The 24,061-nt window shown below is 51.3% G+C and overlaps 1 protein-coding gene across 2 annotated transcripts; it reads right to left on the minus strand.

Moving 5' to 3' along the window:
• Positions 1 to 329: 329 nt before the first annotated feature.
• On the minus strand, positions 330 to 24,061 carry SNX19 (sorting nexin 19). Of its 2 annotated transcripts, XM_002192987.5 has the most exons (11): positions 22,389 to 24,061; positions 21,973 to 22,111; positions 21,406 to 21,506; positions 21,138 to 21,257; positions 20,750 to 20,877; positions 19,514 to 19,610; positions 19,089 to 19,275; positions 16,870 to 16,999; positions 5,388 to 5,572; positions 4,578 to 4,665; positions 330 to 3,799 (listed from the first exon to the last, which is right to left on the minus strand). In XM_002192987.5, the coding sequence occupies exons 1-11, from the start codon at positions 23,910 to 23,912 to the stop codon at positions 3,667 to 3,669; spliced, it is 2,832 nt and encodes a 943-aa protein (XP_002193023.5). In that variant the 5' UTR covers positions 23,913 to 24,061; the 3' UTR covers positions 330 to 3,666. The 2 variants fall into 2 exon arrangements, with proteins under 2 accessions (XP_002193023.5, XP_072774221.1); XM_072918120.1 differs by lacking the exons at positions 330 to 3,799; positions 4,578 to 4,665; positions 19,089 to 19,275 and having other exon boundaries at positions 5,413 to 5,572.

The raw sequence follows: 24,061 nt of genomic DNA on the forward strand, positions 1-24,061 counted from the left end.
ATCCACATTGCTTCCCTGGTTTTAGACTCCCTGGAGAGCCTAAATCAAGGAGTTTGTGTCAGGGAACACAAATTCAGCGATGCTGATGGGTGGGAAATTGTCCTGATTCCTGGCCAAGCTTTAAGGACTTTGGTTTTTCCCGTGTCTGAGCAGTCCCACTGTGTGCCAGGAGGGAAAACTTGTCCCAGCCCCACTGCCCCTGCCCTGCTGATGCATTTTGTGACACCTGGGAGACACCTCCCCCCCTTCCCACTCACACCCAGCCTCCTCCCCACTTGTCCTTCTCTACCTTAGAGACCACAGGCAGATTTTAAACTCTGACAGAGAAGTAAGTTTGAAATAAAGTATTATTGCACACAAGTACATGGGAGTGAAGGTTTGCTCCCCAATTAACAATTAAACACGTTTTCCAGACAGCAGAATTCCACACAGACTCCAACAGCTCCACAAATAGCTGCTACAAAGGGTTGAGTACAGGAAATAGGACAGGGGGTCAGTGCATGGTGGGACTTTTTCTTCCCCTAAAATCACAGTTAAACAGTTCTTTAGCTTAGAGTGGTGCCTTGCAGCTCTACACTCAGTCATACACAGGAGCAATCCCTGCTTCCAGGAAGCTCCCAGTCAGCTGTGGGAAACCAAGGCAGTGGGAAGGGGAACACTTTACAAAATCAGCAAGTGTGGGCTGGGGGCAGATCACACACGGCTGCAGGACGTGGAGGGGGAGAGCTGAGCACCCACCTGAGGCAGGTGCTGCTCTTGACCTAACGTGACACAAGGCTGCAGCTCTATTGACATCAAATCTGCCTGCTCTCACCACCCACCCTTTAGAGAGGTGGCTGGAGCCTTCTGCAAATTCCTTCTACAAATTCCTCCAGAAAAAAAAGGAGCTTGCTGGGAATATGACACACTGAGCGAGCTTAAGTTTTTTTGTAAACTTTGTTTGTTTTACCAGAGCAGTTTTTCTAGTCTTAGTCCAATGGAAATAAACTTTCAGCCCACCTGAATGCAGAAGTTTCTATCTGCCACCATTGTGCTCAATTTAATCCCAACATCACAGTGAGGCAAAGAATTGAGAGTAGAAAAAAGCTAAGCTTTTTATGGGATTTGTTTTACTCCTTAAGAACACGATGCAGAGAGGGGCTCTTTGCTCCTGGGCACTTCACCTCAGCTGTAGGGCTGCACTGAGATCTCCCAAGGAGAGGATGGGAATTTGAAGCCCAGCCAGTGAGAGCATGAGAAAGGGCTCCAAGCCCTCATATCTGAGACAAGAAAGGGGTTCTGCAGAGTAAAACACCATTTTGCAATTCAAACTCCTTAGGTCTGTTCCCCACTCCCACGCTGCCTTGAGAGTGCACAGAAGTAAATCTCCTTTCTCTTCTCTGTGTCCCATCTCTTTGTATCTGAACCTTGGTGCTGGGACAACCCCAAATCAGTGCTGCAGCACCCCAGCAAAGCACCAGCTCCCACACTGGCAGTAATCACAAATTACTTCCATCTGGAGGACTGAATATTCAGTCATTTGCACAATTTCAGAGATGGGGGTTAAAAGCAGGGAGAATTTGGGCTTCCTGGCAAAGGAGAAGTGTCAGCTCACCCTTCCAGTGCCACATCCAGGGTGTGTAGGGACTGTTTCAGACTTTTGCCCTGACCTGGAGCTGGCAGTGGATAATTTGCACTCCATGATTCTCTTCCTATTATCCCTAAGCAATGACAGACCACAGTCCTGGAGCTCCAAAGCCACACAGCTCATTAGGAAAGCAACAGCAAACAAGAGCAGGAACATCTGGGAAGCCACCAGGCACAACAGGGCTCTGCTGCATCACCTCTGGCTCAGGGCACCTCGTCCCCCTCCTGACAGCTGGGGTGGCAAATGGAAGCAGGAGGAAAAGGAGGGGAACAGAGGAAGTGAAAGACAAGGTGAAGCGGCTGCTCCGAGCAGATATTTCAGGATTTATCTGACTCCTGCTTCCCAAACTGCTGCTTGGCCATTTGGGATTATCCCAAAGCATTCTCCACCTAATCTACTCTTAAACAACTTAACACCTCCCTTCTTCTCCAAGCAGGTGGCAATCTACCATCTCTGGAGCCTCCCCGCTCAGAATGGCTCCAGTGGTGATGCAGAATTGATTTGCTTCATGACAGTGGGTTCTGCAGGGTCTTGGGGTGTCCTCAGAGCTCCCTAAAAATCTATTTGCTTGCAGCAAAATGATCCCTCCCTATATTTTCACACAACACAAGCACAGAGCAGCTCACACTGTTGTGTATCCATGATTGAGCAGCTCCTTTGGGAAGAGCAGGATGGGCGTGTTGGAGTCACACTGCCTTCTCTCCAGACATGCCATGGAGCATCCAGCTCCAAGAAACTGCAGGCAGACTCTTCCAGCCTGGTATTGCCTGGTTCAGAGAGATGAAACCATCTGGTACAGCAGCACGGACACCACATGTGATCCTGCATGGGGTTCCCTGTGTGGAGCCTGCTTTGATTTGCAGAGAACACCTTCACCAGCCCATGCAGCACTGCTCAGCCCGTGTTTCTGCCAGAAAATGCACCAAAGTGCTCTGTGGGTGCATGCTCTGAGTCCTTTAGCACTCCCAGGATCCTGACTGGCTCACAAAGCCACTCAAGTCGTGGACAACCTGGAGAAGCAGCTCCAAATCCATGTTCCATGACCTGAGCAGCTTCCCAGCTCCTGCACGGAGCTGCTGCAGCAGCAGGCACAGCAAAGCAAGGCCCAGTGACACAGCCATGAACAGCAGAGCTCAGGCAGTGCTCCCAGGCCCTTTGCTGGGGTCTAACCCACTGGCTGTCCATCACACACATCCAGGGCTCCCCCTGGGCTCAAGGGACTCATTCCTCTTCCAGAGCTTCCTGTGACAACCACATGGATGTGGGAGCTGATTGTGTCCCACATGGCTCAGCTCTTTCAGCCTCTGCTTTCCAGGTGACTGTCCCAGGGACTAAAAGGTGACTCAGAAAACACAATATAAATGAGTCCTAAAGTCCAGCCAAGCCACCACTCCTTCCTAGCCTGAGCAGAGTCTCTTTCCCAGGATCACAGCCTGCCTGCACCTCACTGTTTGATGGAGAAGTGCAGCAGTGCAGGGAGAAGCAGCTGATCTTTGTCCCTAAGGGAGGGCCCTGCTCTCACCTCGCAGGTATTTGGGCAGGTGGGTGCTGAACTTCAGGACCACATCTCTACACCCCATCTTCCTTCTGGTGACACAGATGGTGCAGGGCAGGCCCAGGGCAGGCTGCTCAGACAGCAGGGACAGCACTGCACCTGCCTTCACCTCCCCTGCAGAAACATTCATCACAAGATCCCATCACACCAACTCCCTCAGTGCCAGGTGGACCCTGACGCCACAAAAGCAGATCTCTGTTCTCTGGCTGTAGATGTTAGAGATGCTCAGAAGGGTTTGTGGCTCCAGGCTGGGTCATTCCAGGCTCTCCATCAGGTCAGCAATGGAACAGATGCTGCACAGCATCTCCAGCCCCTCACACTGGGTTTGATCCACCACCCAGCTGAAACAGAGAAGTCTGGAAGCAGCACTGGCTGGAGAAATTCCTTACAGGAAGCTCCCAGGCACGTTCAGGAAAGGCTGAAAATCCAATCACTCCATGCCTGTGGCTTCTTCTCTCCTCCACTGCTGGGGCACCAGGCCTGGTTAAAGTGCTGGGACACCTTTGTCCAGGCCACTGCAGGCACACGGAGTGGCAGCTGCAGCCTCAGGCTCCTTGCTGGAGTCCTTCAGAACCAAGAACTCCAGCAGAATGTCCAGGAGGCAAAACACCAGGTGCCTGGAATGGAAAAAAGACAAAGCTTAGGCTGGTCAGGGCGTGGGAGGCAAAGCTCAGCACAAGGAAAGAGTGTTCCAATGCTCCAGGGGAGAGAGGAACAATACTGGGTCCCCAGAGGAATGTTTCCAGAGGTGGTTCAGCTTTTTTTCACCTCCCCCAAACCAGTGGGTGTTGAAGTTGCTGAGCAGCACAGAAAACACCAATGCATCTTCTGGAACAAAACGTGCTTAACAGGATCACAGGATCACTGAAGGCAGAAAAGACCTCTCAGATCATTGAATCCAACCCGTGCCCAATCTCCACCTTGTCAACCAGACCAGAGCACTGAGTGCCACACCCTGTTGTCCCCTGGACACCTCAGAAGATGGGGGCTCCAACACCACCCTGGGTAGCCCTTTTCAGTGTTTAACAACCCTTTCAGTGAAGAAATATCTCCTGATGTCCAGTCTGACCCTCATTAATCAGCTGTCCATCACCAAACCCTCATTTTCCAGACTCACAGCACTGGGAATAGACAGAAACACCCCCTACACAGACCTGCAGCTCCCCCAGAACCAAACTAAACCAGGACCTGCCTTACTTCCCTGACATCCACTAACTAGCAGGCCAAACAACACAACTAACATGACTGGCTCAATAATCTGCAGCCAGACTGAGGTCCTGGGCATGCAGGTGCCCCCTGATATTGCAATTCTGGAATAATAAGCTGGATGTGTTGGGTGGCAAAGCCCTGGGCACAGCTCTCAGAGCCACCAGGGTAAAGACCATGGTCACATACCTGTTTATCACAGGCTGGCTCAGTGACTCCAGCACCAGGGCCCAGCTCATCCGACACTTACTGGTCCCAAGGATTTCCTGGATCATGCCTGGAAGTGTTGGAGACAAAGCTTTAGGAAGTGCATGTTTGCACAGGTCAGTCTGCTCCTGGTGGGTGCTGGATCAAAGCTTATGATGGTGCTCTGGGCTGGGAGAGGAGGGAGTGCAGAAAAGCATTCCTGGCTAGAAGGGCACATACCAGCAGTGCTTTTCCATTCCCAAAGGACAGTGAGGGCCCTTTACACTGCATCAAGGAGTTAAAAGCTCAGACTGCACTCACACGGATTAGGCAGCAGCTGCTTTAATGCCAAAGGTCCCCGTGTCAAACTTCAAGAGAGGGACACCCAGTGCAGCAGGGCTTGGGATTTCAGTCCAGTGAAAAGCCACAGGCTTTGCAGGGTGACTTTCCTCACCATGGAACCCTCTGGCAGCAGGTGGGAGCAGAGCTGTCCTGAGCCCTGCCTCAGAACTGTGAGCACTGAATCACAGCCTGGCTACATAGAGGAACGGCCCAGACTCACATCCCTTCCCTTCCCTCCGAGCTGGGCTGCTTCCCAAACCCTTACACAAACTATCCAGAACTGGAAAACTCTGGGTTTTGCTTGCAGGAAACCATCAAACCTCAAGGGTCATGAAGGTTTCCCAGTGCCTTGGCACGAGCAGCCTCCATCTCTGTATTTAACCACATTTCCAGAGATTCCAGTGCACTGGAGTGTTCCCCAGCTGCTTTCCTATCCCAAGGGCAGCTGACAAGTCTCTGGGACACACTCACTGGGCAAGATCCCCATCAGGCTCTGCAGGGCCTGCTCTGCTGTTGCCTTCTTCTGCTCCTCCGTCCTGGGGGCTTTAGGCACTGCTGGTAAAACTCCTCCAGGCCAGATGGATTCCTGGAGCAACTGGAGGTACTGGACCCAGCGCTGGGTGCAGGTCAGGGTAATCATCTGCACTTCCAGCCACCTGCAGAAACAGGGAGAGGGAGAAAGGTCAGGAAATGTCCAGCTTGGGACCCAGCTGGGGTATTTCCACCCATCAAAGAGGGTTAAATCAGCTAATTTGGGTTTGTTAATGTGCAGTTTTCATGTCTGTACGCCTAAGACTTCCACAAGTCTTAATTAACTGAGTTTTCCATGCACCAAAAGTGAGATATGTTCCCTGTGTTATTGACAAATAGGACAAGCAAAGGCCATAAAAAGCCCCATCACCCTGCTAATCACAGGAGCCAAGTGAATCACTGGTCACTAAAGGAAGCCCAGCTCAGGGATAGACTGGCCTGAAGCTCCCAAGTTATCTCCAAGCACAGTCTGAGAGAGGGCTGGAAGAACTGGTGTTTAACTACAAACAACCCAGGAAGGACTGGAAGGACATGAGCCCTGTTCTGGCCTCCTCTGCTCCTCTCATCAGTTCCTCTGCTACCAAGACAGGCAAGGATGTCTTTCCTGGAGACCAAAACACACTCTAAGGATGACAAGCCATGAATATCCTGATCCTTCACTCCCCTCTCATGCTGCCCTGCTGTCCAGTCCTGCTCCATCCACTGATGGCAAGCAATGAAATAACAGAATCCCCAAAGGTTTGATTTTGGGACCTTAAAGCTCATCTCATTCCAGCCTGGGCAGGGACAGCTGCTCCGAGCCCCATCCAACCAGGCCTTGGACACTTCCAAGGAGGGGGCAGCCACAGCTTCTCCAGATACTCCGTGCCAGGGTCTCCCCACCCTCACAGCCAAGAATTTTTTTGTTTCCATCCAGAATCCAACAGAACTGCTGATGGTCCCTCCTTCTGGGGCAGGACTGTGCCCTTTCTCCAGAAACCACCTGCAAATCCCAAAATCCAGCACCACAGAAGGGCTCGGAGGCGTTTGCAGCTGCACTGGATGATGTGTCCCCACCACCCAAGGGCTGGCCAGGCACAGTTTCTAATCAACATATGGATGGACCCTCTTGCCCAGATGTGAAATCACTTCCCACATCACAGCACAAGCTACAGCCATCAGTCAGAACTTGCACTGCCTAAAATCTGTGCCCTCAGAATGAGGAGAGGCTGTGGATAAATCCCATAGGTTCAGCAGGACTCGGGGAGCTGCACTGCTGGTGCTGTTGGCCTCACTGGCAGGAGGCTCTGGAGCAGAGCTGGGAGTGTCAGCACGGCGCTGGGGAAGGGAAAAGGCTTGTGATTTCGCCAGTTCTTCAAGATTCCCAGAGGACAGGAGTCAGCCAGCAGGGCCAGGAGACCCGTTCCTCTTGGCAGCTGCTGTTCGTGCTTGCAATTCCGTCACCACTACGCCCCGGCAGCTCCGAGTACATCCAAGAGCCCTGCCAAGGCAAACTTTATTTAACCTGCGCTCTGCCAGACTGTCTGCATTCTTCCTGGGCGAGGCACTCGGGCCAAGGGTGTCCTTCCCCACACAGCTGGGCACTGGGAATAGCAACACTCAAAGGTAAGAAGGGCAAAGGAAGCAGGTTGGCATCATGTGGGGATCCCTTTGGCAGCAGGAAATGAGGTGCAAACAGCCATTCTTGAGGGATGCACACCTAGGGAACGCCAGCTGGAAAGCAAAGGACATCAAAAAACCTGAAAAGGAGCCTCAGTGCAGTGGTAATGTCAGCGTTCAGGAACACACATCATCATGGGATATGATTATCTGCAGGTGCTTTTATTGAGAGCTCTGGGATCAGGGGTACAGACCCAAATCTGACTCTGACATGGCTTTCGAGCTGAATGTATTTTATATTCTATCCTTATATAAATTACATATTAATTATTAAACTTATATTATTCTACTGTATACATTGACATGAGTTTCTCGGGATCTTTCTTAGGTCCCTGACCACAGTTTCTCATGATTATTCATATGATTAAACAGTAATTATATTTAATTACTAAACAATCATCACATCTAACAATTATATCATTTACCATGTACAGGTGCAGTTCTAGCAAGTACAAGTTCTCCATGTGCTTAGGGTGTTCATTTTTCCAGGGCCTACTAAGCTTATTTTTCCTTTTAACCCTTAATCCCCATGATTTTAAAACCCTTTTACTATCAGTAAGGCCTGGGATGTCTCAGAGCAGGGGACACAGGGGATGTTCCCAGTGCTCCCAGGACTGGCACTGGAAATGGGGAAGCACATCCTTCGTGCTCAGTGTTGCCACAGACACAGAGCACAGATGCTGCTACAGGACAATGCCAGAGGTGCAAACCTTCCACCTGACTTAGAGGACAAAATGTCACATCCCAGGCCTGCCTGGGAAAAGCCATGTTGGAAATACAATTAAAAGGGTTTTAATCTCCAGCCATCAGCAGATTTTAACACTCTGGATCGCGGTAAACCCTCCAGCTATTCCCAAGCAAATTAAAGTGTTAAACTGTGACTTCTCTAGGGGCAAGAGTTTTCATTAACACGGTTTTTCATTAACATGCTTTTTCATTAACATGGTTTCTTACACAACCTGCTCTCCTAGCTGAGAAAACATCTGACAAGCAACAGAAATTCAGAGACTTGGGGACAGAGCTGCAGAGTGAACCCTGCACCAGGGGGGATAAGACTGAACATTGACTCCAAACTCATTACAGCAACAGTTTCTTTATGCGTGTGAAAATCAATAACTTTCCAGCCTTTAAAAGGTTGCAGAAAGCAAAGAACAAGCTTTTTTTTTTCTTAGAGACATTCCTAAAATAGCAAAAAAAATCAAGCAAATCGTGAACAGAAAGTTGAACCTACAGAGGACAGCACATGTTTCCAGACAGCTCAAGAGCAAGCTGAGAACTGACAAATGCTGGAAGGCCCCACAAACAACCTCCTGTTTCCAGCTCACGTATGTCCCTAAAACCACCAGAATTAGGCAACAAGGTCCCCAAGTAACACCTCTAAACGTGACCACACGTGCACATACTGTGAGCAGGCGAGTGCTTACAGGTCTGGGTTCCCTCAGTTGTGAAACACCATGGATGGATTTCCTTCCTTGGGCTGGCAGCTTTGGGAAGCAGAGGGCAGGATCTGGGAATGGCTCCATGGGTCTTGCCCAGCCCCACACAAGCTCCCATTAAAGGCCAACTTGCCCCATTACATGGTGCTCAGCCAGGGAAGGAGCACCCAAACCCACAAACTTTACAAGGAAAAGTCAAGGAACTAAACAGGAAATGGGACAAGAAAGAAGGAGAAACCAAAGGCAGGTGCAAACGGAACAGACTAAAGCACCTCTGCTCTGGGCTCCCTTTGCCAGTCTGTCAGTGTGTGGAGCCATTCCAAAGGGGATTCTGAAGGAGTTTTGAATGAGTTAGAGACAGGATTTCTGAATTTTTTGATGATGTGGTTTCTTTTCTTATCTTCTACACAGGCAGGAAGGGTGAGTTTGGCTCACATCTTTACTGTATGGTTCAGAAGGTCACAAGATCTCAGTTACAAGACATTTTAAGGATCTATTGACTAATAAAACACTGCTAACAAGGATGTTTATGTTTTTGACTCAATCTTTAAGTATTTAATCTTATACACTCATGCTACAGTGCAAGTTTACTTAGCTAATCATGTTATGACACACAAACCTACAGTACTGCATTCTAAGCTCCTTGTTTACCTCTGTAGCTACTTTTATTTTTGTATCTTAAACTCTACACTTTCTTCTAATTAATTGAACATGTCTTTGTTTTAAACTATAAATCCACATCCTCATTCTAGCACCTCAGTTTGGAAGCCTTTTCCAAGGTCTCAAATCAAATCTTGTGTTTAATTCTAAGCTTTGCCTTACAGGCCTCAAGTTCTGAGAGTTCTTCACATTTCAGATTCTAACAGAGGAGAACTGTCAAGACTGGTCCATGTGGCTCTAAATCCACTCTGGGATTTGAAGCTGAGGCTTCAAAAGAAAATCTCAGAACACAATGACCTGTCATGAAGAGTTTTCTTCCCTCCTCTCAACCACCAACACCCATTTTGGGGAATCACATTCCATTCCAACACACACAGAGGCTGCACCAGCAGCACTTAAACTGTGAGGAGCAAAGAAAGTTAACAGAATCACAGAATATCCTGAAATGGAAGGGATCCACAAGGAAAGTCAAGTCCAACTGCTGGCCCAAGAATGCTCCCTCCACTCCCACGCCTGCAGTTGCAACACAGAGAGAGTCACACCAACTTTATTGAAAATTCCTACCTGAGTAAACCCCAGAAAATGGCAAATTGACCTTTCCATCATGCAAACTTGTTGCACTAGGATCAGGATTAACACCTCAGGAACTCCAGATATCTGCTGGTTCAAGGCTGACCTTCACCAGCAGGTCACAGATGATTTTTTGTGCTATTAAAGGTCTAAGCATTTGAGATTCATGTGCCACACTGAAAGCACACACACTGCTCCCAGGTAGAAATAAATCCACCAAGAAACAAAAATAGACCTATCTTTTTAATTTTTTTTTATTTTTGGATGGCTGATGAGTTACTATTTTCATTCTGCTATTTCATAAAGAAATAGCCTTAATAAGAAAGAAAAAATAAACCCATCACAGAACCATCTCCTTACACTTCAGAAATAGATAAAGTGACCTCCTGGGCTCAGAATGCTTTGATAGTGCCCAATGCAAAGAGCCAGACTGCAAAGGCTACTGAGACCTGGAAGATAATCTGGAGGGGCATAACTTGCCCATGCTGTAAGGCACCTCTGTTTGAAATAGCTGCTGGTGGAGGGATGAAATGGCTGCTAAAAAAGAGCCAAATTAATGCCACGGTTTAAGCTGGAACTCCAAGGTCAGCTGAAGGGGTCCATTAGGATAAGAAGGCCCTGGGAACGAGAAATAAGGGCTGGGGGGTGCAAACCTTGGCCTTCCTGGGGCTCCTACATGCAACAAGGGGGGCTAGGAGGGAGGAAAGGCAGGCTGAGTCAGGAACAGGTAAATGGGCTTGGTCTTACCTGGCTGGATCCACTCACTTAACTGGACTATTCAGAGAGCTCAGCTCAGCAAATAAATCCTGGACAGGTTGGATTTGCTTAGTCTGGACACTGAAGATGTACTAAGAATGAAGAAAGAGATGTAATACTCCCCAGATTTGCACCCACCTGCCAGAAGTGGGTAAAGCTCTGCTCGTTTTGGCCATCCAGGTGAGGATAAGAACTGAGATCACTTCAGCTGAGGAACAGTCAAGTTAAATATGCTGACTGTAATTGAAATCTGAAGCAATAGCAATTGTGATTTCCTCAAACCCAGGGATTTTAAGGATTTAGATGAACACAAAGTGAAGGCCAGGCTAGAAGATGACAAAGAGGAGAAAGTCTCTCTGCTTTAGCTGTATAAATACAAACAGCTCTACAAATATACATGAACTAGCATGTCCAGCTCAACACTGACTGCTGCCCACCCCAGAACATGGCCCTCCTGCCCTCAGGAATACAGTGTGGACATCCAGAGCTCAAAAAAGGCCTCTGGGACCAAGGCAGTGAAAAGGATTGAAGAAAAAAAAGCAACATCTGGAAAACATGAGGCATTCAAGCATGACTCTGAATTGAAGAAAGTCTGGTGCTTAAATCACCAGACCATCCTTGCCTTACCAGTTCTTGTTCCCCAAATGCCTCCTTAGATAATGCACAAGAGTATCCTTAACTCAAGGGCTCAAGAGGAGGAACATTTCAGTGCTTTGACTGCAAAACCTTTCTGAGGAAACCTTGTAAAAATGAAGCAACAGCTGCAGTGGGCACAGCAAGAACTGAAAAACACAAATGGAGAGTTTTGGCTCTGAGGCTCAGCTTTCAGCATCTGCTATCTGGGCCTAAATCCACCTTCTCCACACAGCAGAAACATGTGCAGCACGCTCAGCTCAGCACCTTCAAAGCAACCTCACACTTCTCCAGGGCATGGGTAAACCAAGTGCTGAGGAAGGAAACAGGGAAGAAAAGGAAAAACTCTCCATAAATGAAAGATCACAAAGCATCCTGAGGTCTTTTAAACCTCTGCACAAAGTAAATTCTCCTTCTTGCTATGTTCTTCCCCTGCTGAATGTTTAGAGTTGCAAGCAATCTGTTCTGGACCCAGCTGGGGACATCCTGGGCAGAGGGATTTTCCTACCTGCCTGACCCTGCCAAACCCTGGAGATGTGGGTGTGCAGGACATCCTACTGTGGGGCAGAGAGGGAGGAAAAGAAATCATTCATCCCTGCAGGGAAGAAACCACCCCTTGGTGCTGGGATTTCTGTGCCATTTTATGTGTTGTTCCCTCAAAACACACCTCCCGCAAGAAGAAATCATGGAAACTCACAGGACTCCAATGGCTTCACCCTGCAGGGAGTTAACCATTGCTTTTCCCAACTGAGATCTTCCTGAGATGCCTTGGGGCTCAGGGAAGGGGGAGAAAGGTATGTGATTAAAATAATCGTCCCCAAACCTCCTTGATTTTTCACAAAGCATCCTGGCTTTTGATAACATCTTCTTCAAGTATTTATCGAACCAATTAAGCTCTCTGTGGTGCCCCAGGGAGAGGCCAGGCTGTCTCAGCCAGGCCCTGCTTGGAACAATTGCTTCATTAGCCCACTTCAGAATCAAAATACATAAATCCACTATTAACCCTTCTAAAACCACAGAAAACTAAAACCAACAGGGAGACATTACTTCCATTCAATCCTTTTCTTCTTTGTTCTGTTTGAAATAGGAAGTTGTTGAGCTTTTTTAAATGCAGGAAGAAAGCTGGCACGTGTAACTGTTGAAACAGAATCAGAGTTAGAATAATGTTGCAATTATTATCAAAGCATGGAGTGCTGGCTTCATTCTAGTGGCTGTTTTTGGAAGAATGCTGCTTCTAGAAGAGGGGAAAAAATTTTGTTTGGGACAGAGATTCAAAGCCAGATCCAAAATTTCCAGGTGCTTGGAGACAACTGAATCGAGGCCCATTTCCAAGCTGATTTTATTTACTTTACATATACACACGAAGACACACAGAGTCCTGAAATCACTTTTACTGACATACCACAGGCTGCAGTTCCTGCTGCTCCACACGGCTACAACACAAACAGCCAAATCCAGAAATGAGGAGTAAGATGCCATGAGGTTGGTTCCCCTAATTCCCAACCTTGGTGCTGCTTTTAGGCTTGTTTTTAGGGACAGGGACTTTGCTGCCACATACCTGGGCCTGCCAGCACAGCCCCTCCGTGTGCAGCTGCAAAGATCCTCATCAAACATGCCCAAATCCACTTCCCAGGTAACAAATCAGGAGAATCAGTGGCTTCAGATGCCCCAGCTGCATTGATATTGCATTTCTGCCTGAGGCTGGAGTGGTACCTGCCAGCCAGGAAGCCAAAGGGAAGTGGGAGCACTGTCTCAGCTGCCAGACACGGCCCCTCCAGGGCTCCAAGGCTGGCAGAACTCCCTGCCCATGGGCACTGTGCTCCCAGCACTGCCAGCCCAGGGCTGCTTGGCTGCTCCAGGTTTACTCAGGGACACTGAAGAGGGTCAGGCATCACTCTGCTGGTGGCACTTTCCAGTCAAGAGGATCAAGGTGGCTGCCAAGGGTCTTTGTGCCAGTTCTGCTGGCACAGAGATCAAAGCAAACCGAAGAGAAAATCAGAACAAAGCACGCAGGCAGCAGCTCTCTGAAGCTCCAGACCTCCTTGACTTACAAGTGCCTGTGACACTCAGCCTGACAGCAACACGCCAGCAGAGCCCAACACCAAGGTGACAGCATGAACTTGCAAGAAACAGTTCTCAAAAGCATGATAGTCACCTGCAACCAGTCTCAAAGCATCCCTGCCTCCACCTACAGCTGACACAGACTGGAATAATATCACCTCCTCAAATTTTCCAGCTTGGCCAAGGGATGAGGAGACATGGAGGAGCATGGGAATGACTCAAAGCAAACAGCAAGCCACGCAGTGCTGAGCTTGTGGGTAACGCATGGATGATTTGCGTTTATTTTAACTCGTGCTCAGTGGAACAGGACACCAGCAAAGCTGCCTGAGTAGTTCCACATGCTCCTTTCAGGGACAGGCACTTCTGAGCGTGGCCCAGACCCTGTGCCCAGTCCTGCTCAGGGTTCCAGGGCACAGACAGCCGGGGTGTGCTGAGACACCTTCCCCCCCACTCAGTGCTTTGTGGCCACGGCTTTCTCTTGTGCTGCATGGGAAGGAGCCAGCAAAAGCTTACAGACCAGGATCTGCCCCTCAAATACTCCCAGGAGCCAGCAAAAGCTTACAGACCAGGATCTGCCCCCCAAATACTCCCAGGAGCCAGCAAAAGCTTACAGACCAGGATCTGCCCCTCAAATACTCCCAGGAGCCAGCAAAAGCTTACAGACCAGGATCTGCCCCTCAGATACTCCCAGGAGCCAGCAAAAGCTTACAGACCAGGATCTGCCCCTCAAATACTCCCAGGTCCATCCTTGGGGTGCTGGGGCTCCCCTCTGGAAAGCGGAGGTGGTGACTGCCACCCTGTCCCTAGCTCTGCAGGGCAGTGGCAGACCCCAGACCTGTGGCCACTGTGGGTGTGGGGTCACAGCACGGCGTATTTTTAACACCTCATTGACTCACAAGGCTCTAAAAAGCGCCCAGATTCTCCAAATGCCTCTCGGCTGTTGCACTGAGCACCGGGGCCCAGAATAGCCGCACCTCCTGCCCTGTGCCAGCAGGTTCCTCTGCAGCTCCCAGGGGAAGAGGAGATGATCCTGCCGGCGGGAGGGCAGCGGAGCCGGACAGAGGCGGAGCGGGGCCACGGCTTTGTTTACAGGCAGAGAGGCTGCTGGAAGCAATCCCCGTCCCGGGGTCATTCCCACTCCCATCCGCCTCTCCTTTCAGCTCCAAAAAAGGATCACTCCCTGTTACATAACGGGACGGGCGCAGCGCGGACCCGCGCTCGCACCCGCGGCCGTCCTTGACTCAACAATCCCTTTTTCGGTCATGGAGCCTTCCTCTCCCACTGCCACCGAACTGACAGCGGGAGACGGATGGTGCCTGGCTCCAGCTAGCCCGGCTCGGGAGAGGGGGAAGGAGGAGTGGGGTGGGATGCTCCTTGCAGAGAACAGGGAATGGAGCAGGTCGGGAGGCCCCACCATCAGGAACAGTGTGCTCACGGCAATCACCTGATGGCACTGCCAGCCCAGGGCAGAAAGTCCTCCAAGAAGAGGGGGACTGGCTCTTGGGAGAAGCTGGATCTTGTTCTTGGTGTGAGTTTTGTTAGTTTGTGGTCATTTCTATCACTCTGCACCCAGTGTCTCATGCCAGAGCGGAATCAACATCTGGCAGCTGCAAGAAGGCAGCAGGAGCAGCACCTGCTCTCCAAATACAAGCTGGCAGAGGGGCACCCAGCAGCAACCCCTCCAAACACTGCCAGGACACCTCCTTTTCATCCCCTACCACCTCACCCAGCCACTGGCAGGAACAGGGAAGGATCTAATCTCTGGAAGGGATGATGCCCACTCATACTTTGTGACCAGCAATGGTTGAAGACACGACTCAAATCCATCTGCTGTCCCATGTTTGTCTGCCTGCTCTCAGAGGCAGGAGCATCAATTCCTTGAATAGCAGATGCTCCCAGCAGAGTTTCTGGTACTTTCCCCACCTGTAAAGGGTCCCCAGACACATGACCAGCCAGAATGGCAGTGCCAGGTCTGGCTGAGCAGCGATCAAGTTGTAAATACTTAAACAGATGAGAAATGTCACCAATCCACGCTGTGTCCCCAGACAGGCAGGTCTGAGCTGGAGACCTTCTGGTCTGCTTAGGACAACATTGACCACCTGGGCCAGGAATAAGTACAAGTCTCAGGGACAGGGTGAATGGCAAACAGCAGGAAGGCTTCCCATTCCCAGATCTCTTCCACTGTGGAGAGATCAGGCAGCAGAAATGGGAGGAAAATGTTCTCTGCAGCAACACCATCCTCTTGGTGACGGGTCAATCCCCATTTTGCAGCTCTGTCCCCTGGGATTCCTAATTGTCCCAGAACAAGAGCAGAGCCAGCCTCAACATGTGGATTTCAGCACGGACACAGGGTTTGTTCACGAGGTTGCTGTTGCACCCTGAACTGATGGGGACACCAAGAAGTCCCAGGGCTTCCCCATATCACCCCCAGTCAGAGCTCTGCCTGCAGCACATGTGGGTTCACTCTGACCTATTCAAGTGGAGCAGCTACAAACACATTCCTCCTCACTCTAACCCACCAGCAGAACTCTGGGAGCTCCTCCACCTTCCAGCACCAGGATGTGCAGTGTGTATCCCAAATTCTCCACGTGTGGGTGCTGCAGGCTCCCTGGGTGAGCAGGCCACAGCTTATTAGGAGGTGATGATGTGCCTGTTGAAGCTCTCATACGTCTGTGCTTACACACACAGATTGGGTTGCAGCTTGTTCCCAAGAGGCCAGAGCCCATTCTGGAGAAGTGGGAGCAGCCCCCACCTCCTGCCACTGCAGGAACAGACCAGGACTGAAGGACAGCAGTCCCTGACCTCAAAGCACTTTGGCAATCTCTGCTGAGGGCAGCTCAGGTTACCAGCTGGGTTATAATGAGCTGCCCTGCACATTCTGATGCTGGCTTTGGATACCTGCAGGAGAAGAAAGGGCGCAGGAGTGGGAAAAGCACTGCTGCAAGACTCTCCCAAGCCCTCCAGGGAAGGCTTTCCTTGTGCTCTAAAAAACCACATCCTCAGCTAGTGATAGTCACCAACCTACACCAAAAAACAGGAATTCTCTGTTTGTGTGTCTTGGCCTTGAGCCTTACCACCCAGAGGCCCTGGCCCCAGGAAAGCTTGGCAAGTCCATCCCAGCTGGAAAGGAAGCCTGTCCCTACTCCATGTGTGGGTCCCTGCCCCAGGCACAGGCACAGGCAGAGCAGAGGGGTGCAGCAGTGAGAGCAGAGACCACACTCCGAGCTGTCAAGGACAAGTCGCTGTTCCCTGGGCCTGTTTATTCTGCTTTTGCAGAAGGAACAAGCTGAAGCCCTGGGCAGCAACAGAACAAGAGGCTGATCCAACTTAGAGAGCCCCAGAGCTGGGCACTGCTGCCCTCACATGAGCCAGAACTCCCACTCCCAGGGCTGGATCTTCCCTTTCCCTGATATCAAAGGACAGGAGGCTGCCCATTAGAGCTGCACCACTGCTCATGGAGAAAACAGCTCCTGGTGCAGATCTCCAAGGGGTTTCTCCACATTTGTGGAGCACCTGCTTTACAGAACCTTGCTGGCTGATGCACACACACAGCATTTTTCTGCATTCAGGCACGAGCTCCACTTCCAACTCTGATTCCAAAGGGAATGTCCCTCACAGAGCAGCCAGGTTGCTCACTCTGGCCTTACCTTTGAACAAGGGTCCCAAAGAGCAGGTTGAAGACCTTCTGGATGTTCTCCGTGCACAGCCAGCTCCAGTGATCCACCAGCACCAGACGAAGCACGTCCAGGGCCAGGTCAGCCAAAGCTGTCTCGGAGTCTGCCAGGAGGAAGAGGAGGGGCAGATAAAGAAACCACTTCAGTGCAAATCTGGTGAAAAGCATCATCCCAAACTCTTTCTTTTCTCCCCAGCTGGCCCTTTGTCCACACACAGATGACCTGCTGCAGCCCAGCCAGCCTGGGACCTGCCCTCCCCACTCTGATTTCCACCTCATCTGGGCAGCCCCAGCCTCCCACCAAGGGCTGCACCAAAGGCTCAGTTCCTTCTTTGGGATTATCAAACCCCAGTCCACGCTCAGGGATGGCCACGGTGGCAAAGCAGGTGGTGACTGTGGCCAGGAAGAGGTGCACAGCTGAGCACCTCTTGGTCCTCCCCATTCCTTTCCCTCCTTCCAGCAGTTTTCCAGGCACGAGGCTCTGTTGGTGGCTGCGGGCTGCCATCGTGTGGCAGATCCCAGGCTCGGCAGGAAGGGGGATAAAACACATCTGGATAAACCAGATGTACCAGTTAAAACACAAACCCACACACCTACCCAAATATCTCTGCTGTCACAGACCTGGGACACCAAACCTCCCTCTGATCCTCAGGAGGATGTCAGAGCCTTCAGCTAAAGCAGTTTCTACTCGCTGAGGAATTACTTCCGTGCTGTTTGGCCCTGAGGTGTTGTGCTGGACAAGCTCACTGATGTGCCACAAAACTGCCCCAGACTGCCACTCCCAGGCCACCGCCCCGACCTGAGGCTGCTGCCTTGGCTCTGTTTTCAGGTGAGATCCTGTGCAGCAGCTTTTCCTAATTTGGCTCCCCTCATGCCTCATCTTCCAACCTCTCTGTCTACAGAGACAATTTACACTCACAATTTACTACTGGAAATAAAGGGAGGAGGGATTCCGGACCTCACACCTCTCCCCCTCTGCTCTTCCTCTTCCTAAAAGCTGGACTAATTAATTCCAGGATTTCACTTTGAAAAGACAGAGCACTTGGAACCTCTTGCTCTGGGCCATGCATAAGTTACTGCCCATTTGCTTTGTCCTCTGAGACTTGACTTCCCAGTGCAGGGTCTGGAGCAGGCTGTTCAGCTTCCCCACAACCTCACACAGGGAGCAAGCATCCTCAGCAAGCTGTTTATTCCCACAGCATCCAAATCCTCTTCCTCAGAGAGCTGCTGGCCAACCCCTTCCCAGAAGTCACTCCATGAGCAGATAGGGACATGGGTTTGCCTCTTTATCCAGACATTTGTTCTCCTCACCCTGCCAGCCCAGCCTGAAGCATCCCAGACCTGCAAGCATTTGAGATCACTGACATTCCATTTCCCTCAGAGTTCAGCTAACTTGGACTGCTCTGTGCAGAACCCTGGCTTCCAGCTCCAGTCCTGCTTCCCCAGAACTGTGGCCATGTGTTCCAAGATTACAGGCAAAGCTGGTAGCACAGGCTGGGTTTCAGAACACCAGGCCTAGCCTGTCACAAACACGTGCTTTCAGTCAGAGCTTGCCAAACTTGAACCACTGGAGAGAAGTTTTTTGGGAAGTTCCAGTAGATGCAGCTCAGCTAATTCCAAGAAAAGGACTGGAGAACATATTTTTGCAAGTGTTCAGGATAATCTTGTAACTGTTCTGCGGCAGCCCTGTGCTTCAGAGGAGGGTTCTAGAAGCAGAAAAGGAACATCATTCCTTGAACTGAGATTACATTTGTGCTCCTCCCATCAAATCTATCTGAACCTAATCTCACAAGGGCCTTTTATAGTGTATGGACATATGAAGGCTGACTGGAAACTACCAGGAAACTGTAATTTGGCCCATTTTTCGTTTGTAAGAGCTTGATTTTAGAACATTGCCAGTCTAAGCAGCATGTCCTTAAGAAATTTCTTTGTGCAGTGACTGTGCTGAGCACACCAAGGTGAACAAATCTGCAGTGACACAACTGAGCCAAAATCCAATTTGCTCCCACCAGCAACAATGCCCAGAGCAATCACCAAACAGCACTGGAAAACCTAATCTGCTTTCTGTTCTTTCACAATGCAACAGGCAGGAGAGCAGGTTCTGAAGACTTTTCAAGCTGAACCTGCAGATGTTGGAGCTGCTGTGGTACCGAGGGGGAGAAATTCAAGCACTGAGAGAGGGGCAGAGCTCACCAGAGTCAGTGTCTGGATGTGCTCCCTGCTCCGCTGTGCTCAGCCCATCCATTTCTTCCTGCACAGAGATTTCTTTGGCTTCTCTGCCTCCCTGGCCTTCAGGAGCTTTGCTGGGGACTGCTTCCAGCAGCTTCTCCTGCTTCTGGATGAAGGATTCCATAGCAGCCAGCGACAGGGTGCCAGAGACCTACAAAAGTGTGTTAGTGCCACAGAGCCTGGGGTCTGCAGTGCCTAAACAACCTCCCACCTCCTGGTTTGCACCCAGGTGTAGTCAACAGCACAACCAGGGCTGCTTATTGTCCTTCTGCCAAGAGCTGGCATGTGGCAACAAGGCTGCAGCAGCCACAGCCCTGGTGGATGTTGATTATTCCCAACCAGGGCAGTGACTGGGGCTGTGAAATGATTACAAGAGGATCTGAACTTACAGCATTGCCCTCCCTGATGGAGTACACGATCCTGTCATGAGCTTCACTCCCACTCAGCACTGGAGTGATTTTACTGGATGAGAACCTCAGCCTGGACCTGAAAAGCAGAGCCATGGCACAGTCAGTTTTCTCTGCAAGCTGCGAGTCATGAGTTTTCCAGCATCAGCCAAGCCCCATGGCCTGCTACTGCTGTCCACATCCAAGCTAAGAAACCTGATTAGACCTGAAGCAGTTCAAAAAAATCATTTTCCTCCAGGATAACTAAGAGATGGCAGTGAAACCACACAGCAAAAGCATTAAAGCACTTTTCCTCATGTACACCTGAGCTGAGCCAAGGTTGTCCAGCATTCCACAAGGAGCTTTGCACAGAAGCTGACAGGGAGATGTAGGCAGATGTCAGCAAGGTGTGAGCACTGCAGCACACACAGGAAGTGCTCAGAAAAGCCTCTGAGATGAAATACACTCAGCAGGATTGTGAAATCCAATTATAAACACTGACAAAAAGAAGGATATGAAAGGACATTGGGATTTTGGGACAAATTATAAAATAGCCTGTTTATCATTAAGGAATGACCTTTTCATCCAAAATGGTTCCAAACTTATACTTTTTGAATTTGTCTTTCTGTCCAAAGCAGCTTTTTCCAGCAAAACATCACTTTTTGCAAAGAAAAAGCCATACTTGTGCAGGAATCTTCCCTTCCTTGGTGAGGGAAGAACCACTGATGAGACAATCACAATGAAACTGGGAACTGTCAGCAGCACAAACATTTGGTGAGGAACACACATGAAACAATCTTAAATATTACTCATAAATAGCTATTTAAATGTTTTCTGGGCAAGGCCATGTTGGAACACAAGGGAGAGGCAGGAGGGAACTTTCAGGTAGATAATTTAGAGCTGGATTTTGCAATCACTCTCTGTATATATTTAAGGTTAAAAAGCAAGTCCTCAGGAGCATTAGCATCTCTTCTGGCAAATGGCAGCACATCAGAGCTCCTTTAGGAAGAAACCTTCTGTGGAAACCTGAGTGCTCCTGGGAAACCCTTTAGATAAAGTGGAGCTCAAACAGTTGTGTTCAGCAAGGGAAGGAGGAAGTAATTCAGCTAGAGTATGATAGAATTTACTACCCAACACAGAATTTACTCCCAACACAGAAATCACCAAGTCAGTTTTTCCCCACCATGGGCTCAGTTTATGCATGAATTCCTTGTTCTGCAAAGCTGAGGGAGCCCTTACTTGCTTTTCTTCCCGTCTGTCTGGGATTTCCCATCCACTTCTGACTCACTCAGATCCTCCGTGGGGCTCTGGGGCTCTGACCTGGGGAACGCTGTCTTCAAGGTGTCCACGATGGCATTGACAACAATCTGCAAAGCCAGCACTGCCTTTAATTAGTGGATTGATCCTTGTTACTTACATATATCAGGAGTTTTGAGACTTGCACTGGATTTTCTATTAAATAGGTTCTTTAACACAAACTCTGACCCTCTGTAGCTTTATGGGTTTCTGGGCAAGCTGAGCCCAGCTCTAAAGAAAGGGTTTTGGCTCCCAGGAGATGCTGAAGCCTAGGAAGCATCTCTGGGGGCAGCTGGAAAGGGCTCGGGTAAGCAGCTCCCCATTTCCTCACCTTGTCTATCCTGGAGACAACAAAGGGCTTCTTAACAAAGGCAATCCTGGCGTCAGTGTTGAGGGCCAGGAATTCCTGCACCTCCTCGCTGTTTGCAATCTCAGGCACTGCACACAATTGCTGCAAGGACAGATGCAGATTTAGGTCATTTCAAAGTCAAGCTCCCGACCTGATCATGGAACATGGAAGAGACGTGGTGTGCTCCACTGTCTGCACAAAGCTGTCCTGAGCTCTGCTTTTAGCTCACAGGGGCACACTAACATCTCACCTTCAGGAAAGATTCCAGCAGACTTTTCCTGGCTTCCACTTTATCGCTGTCCATGTTTCCAAATGGCAGATCAGGGAACAGTTTCTTTGGTCCTTTGATGTCTACAAAGAAAACAAACCCACAGGAAAGGTTGAGAAAACTGCAAAATCACAGTAACTAATTTAAAAGACTTTTAGATCTTAAAATTTAAAAAAAATCAAGATTAAAAATTAAAATTTTAGAATCTAAATACAGATTTTAGTCTTTATTAAAACCATAATGTTCTAATTATTAAGGCTATCCCCACACACTGCCTGCCATCAGCAAAAGGTGACACCAGTGTTTCTCTCCACTGTTATGGTGCAAAACTGCAAAGTTGTGGAATGGGACGAGGAGTTCTTTGAAACACTAGAATTTACTTCCAGAAGAGATAAATCATTCCTCCAGCCAGCTCTGCACAGAACACTGGAGGATGTGGGCAGGAGACACAGCCCAGCATCCAGAGCTGCACAAGCAGGGCAGGCAGCCCTGGGAGCAGAGGAGCAGGGAATGGGACAAGAGGGAGAAAGAGCTGCTGCAGGCACTGACTTTTCAGGAACTTGCGGAGCTCCGGCTTCTCCTCCAGCCGGGTCTGGAGGTTGAGGAACTCGCGGTAGCGGCGGTTGACGGTGTGATAAGCCACTTGCTGCAGGCTGCCCGCCGCCTCGCCCTCCAGGGCTGTCTCATACTGAGGAGGAAGGCAAAGGCATCATCCTGACACATCCTTGTGTTGCCCCTCAATCCCCAAGCCCCACCAGCAATTCCTCATGTCAACCCTTCCCTGAAGAGGAAGGAACCAATCATGATGGAAGAAAAGCAGCGAAGGATTCAACCAGCCCCACAGGAATCCCAAACAGGCACAGTGCCTGGTATTTCCCCACTACCAGACAAATCTACTGTGGACACACACACAGAGCAAGTCCTCAGCTGCCCAGGGCAGGGGTGAGTGCCCGGGGAGCCCTTACCTTGACGGTGTACAGGGTGTAGGGGTGGAAGCCGGTGCCGCTGTGCTCCCGGGCAGTGATGGTCCCGGTGATCCGCAGGTTCTGGATGACGACCGGCCCGTCGGGGCTGCTCAGGGGCTCGAAGCTGAACGTGCTCATGGAAGCTGTCGGGGAGGATGAGAGCAGGGGCAGGCCCTGCCCAGGCTCTGGGGGAAACTGTGCTGGGCCGTCTGCTGCCCCCAGATCTCTCCCCAGGCTGGAGGGTCTTTGTGAGGAGAACCTCCTGGGGATAGCTGGGCTTTCCTCCTCCTTCTCAACCGCTGGCTCGATCTGGATGTCAGGGCAGGAGCTCAAAGCAGAGCTGGGAAGCAGGCTAGCATCCGAGCTGGGGCCAGGGCCGTGGTCCAGGGCCCCTGTGCCATCCTCCACAGCAGGTGCTCCCTCTGGCACAGAAGGGTCCTGGAGAGGCTCATCAAGGAGCTCTCCAGCAGGGGAAGGAGCCAGCAGCTCCACCTCCTGCCCCATGTCAGGTGCGGGGGATTCCAGCTCCAAACCCTCACAGGGGAAGAGGGATCCCAGGGCTTGGGGGCGCAGGAATGATTCCTCTGCATGGCATGACCTGCTCACCTCCTCTCCCTCCTGTCCAACAGCCCCTGCCTCTCTCCTGAGCCCCTCGGCAGCCCTCGGGGACGGGGGTAGCCTGGCGGGAGCTGCGTCTGTCTGTGCCGGGAAAGGCAAGGAATCCGGCACTGGGGGCGCAGGGTGGGGCTTCCCACCGCGGGGCTTCTTGGAGAACGCCCCGATCAGCAGCAGGTTGATCCAGTCGGGATCAGACATCTTCCTGACGGCCGGCAGCAGCACGTTGCAGGCCACCAGCTCCACCACCACGAAACGTCCTGTCCGCGTCTCCAGGTGCGGCGGCGGCACCAGCGCCCGCAGCAGCGCATCCACTGCTGCCCGGGCACAGCCCACCTCGGCCGCGGGGCTCAGCAGAGCGGGGTGCGGCCCTGCCAGCCGGCTGTACTCCCTCCACAGCGTCTGGCCGCCCTCGGGGTCAGCCCTCAGGGCGTCCCGCGCCCGCTGGAAGCTCTGGAGGTGCTGCCCGCAGAGCAGGAGCAGCCGCCGGGCCAGGGCTCGCCGGTCCACCCGCCTCATCCTCCGCCGCAGCTCCGCCGCCAGCCCCAGCATGGCCCTCTCCACCTCGGCCTCGAAGGCCGGCTCTCTGCTCACCGTGCGGTACCAGGAGGCCACGAAATCCCGCACCACCTTGCGGACCGTGCTGGCGATCTCCTCCTGCAGCCGCCGCTCGTCCGCAGCGCAGCGGGCCGGGGCGCGCAGGGAGCCGACGAAGCGCTCCAGCCGCAGGCGGCGGCCGCGGGGACCCAGCGCCGGGGGGCCCAGCCAGCCCCCCAGCACGGCCAGCGCCCCGCACAGCAGCCCCAGAGCCCGCAGGTCCAGCAGCAGCTGCAGCGCCAGCAGCCAGCCCAGGGCCACCAGCAGCGCCAGCAGCGGCCGGCGGCACCCCGAGGGACCCCGGGCCGGCATGGCCGGGTGGGCACGGGGAGCTGCCACGGCTCGGTCCTCGGGCTAGGGGGATCTGAGAGCCCGGACTGGGCTGCCCGAGCGGGGATCGGGGGCTCGACCACCCCGAAAGCTCAGCGGGAGCTGGCACTCACAGAGCCCAGCCGGCCCGG

The sequence above is a fragment of the Taeniopygia guttata genome, chromosome 24, assembly GCF_048771995.1.
Source record: "Taeniopygia guttata chromosome 24, bTaeGut7.mat, whole genome shotgun sequence".
Taxonomy (NCBI): domain Eukaryota; kingdom Metazoa; phylum Chordata; class Aves; order Passeriformes; family Estrildidae; genus Taeniopygia; species Taeniopygia guttata.

What these genes read in the sequence shown, in the direction of transcription:
- SNX19 (XM_002192987.5), bottom strand. Translation starts at nt 23,912, where the DNA reads ATGCCGGCCCGGGGTCCCTCGGGGTGCCGCCGGCCGCTGCTGGCGCTG. An exon ending in ACACCCTGTACACCGTCAAG is followed by an intron (nt 22,112 to 22,388) that starts GTAAGGGCTCCC and finishes CTTCCTCCTCAG; the next exon opens with TATGAGACAGCCCTGGAGGG. An exon ending in AGCCAGCCTGTGATAAACAG is followed by an intron (nt 3,800 to 4,577) that starts GTATGTGACCAT and finishes TTTCCATTCCAG; the next exon opens with GCACCTGGTGTTTTGCCTCC.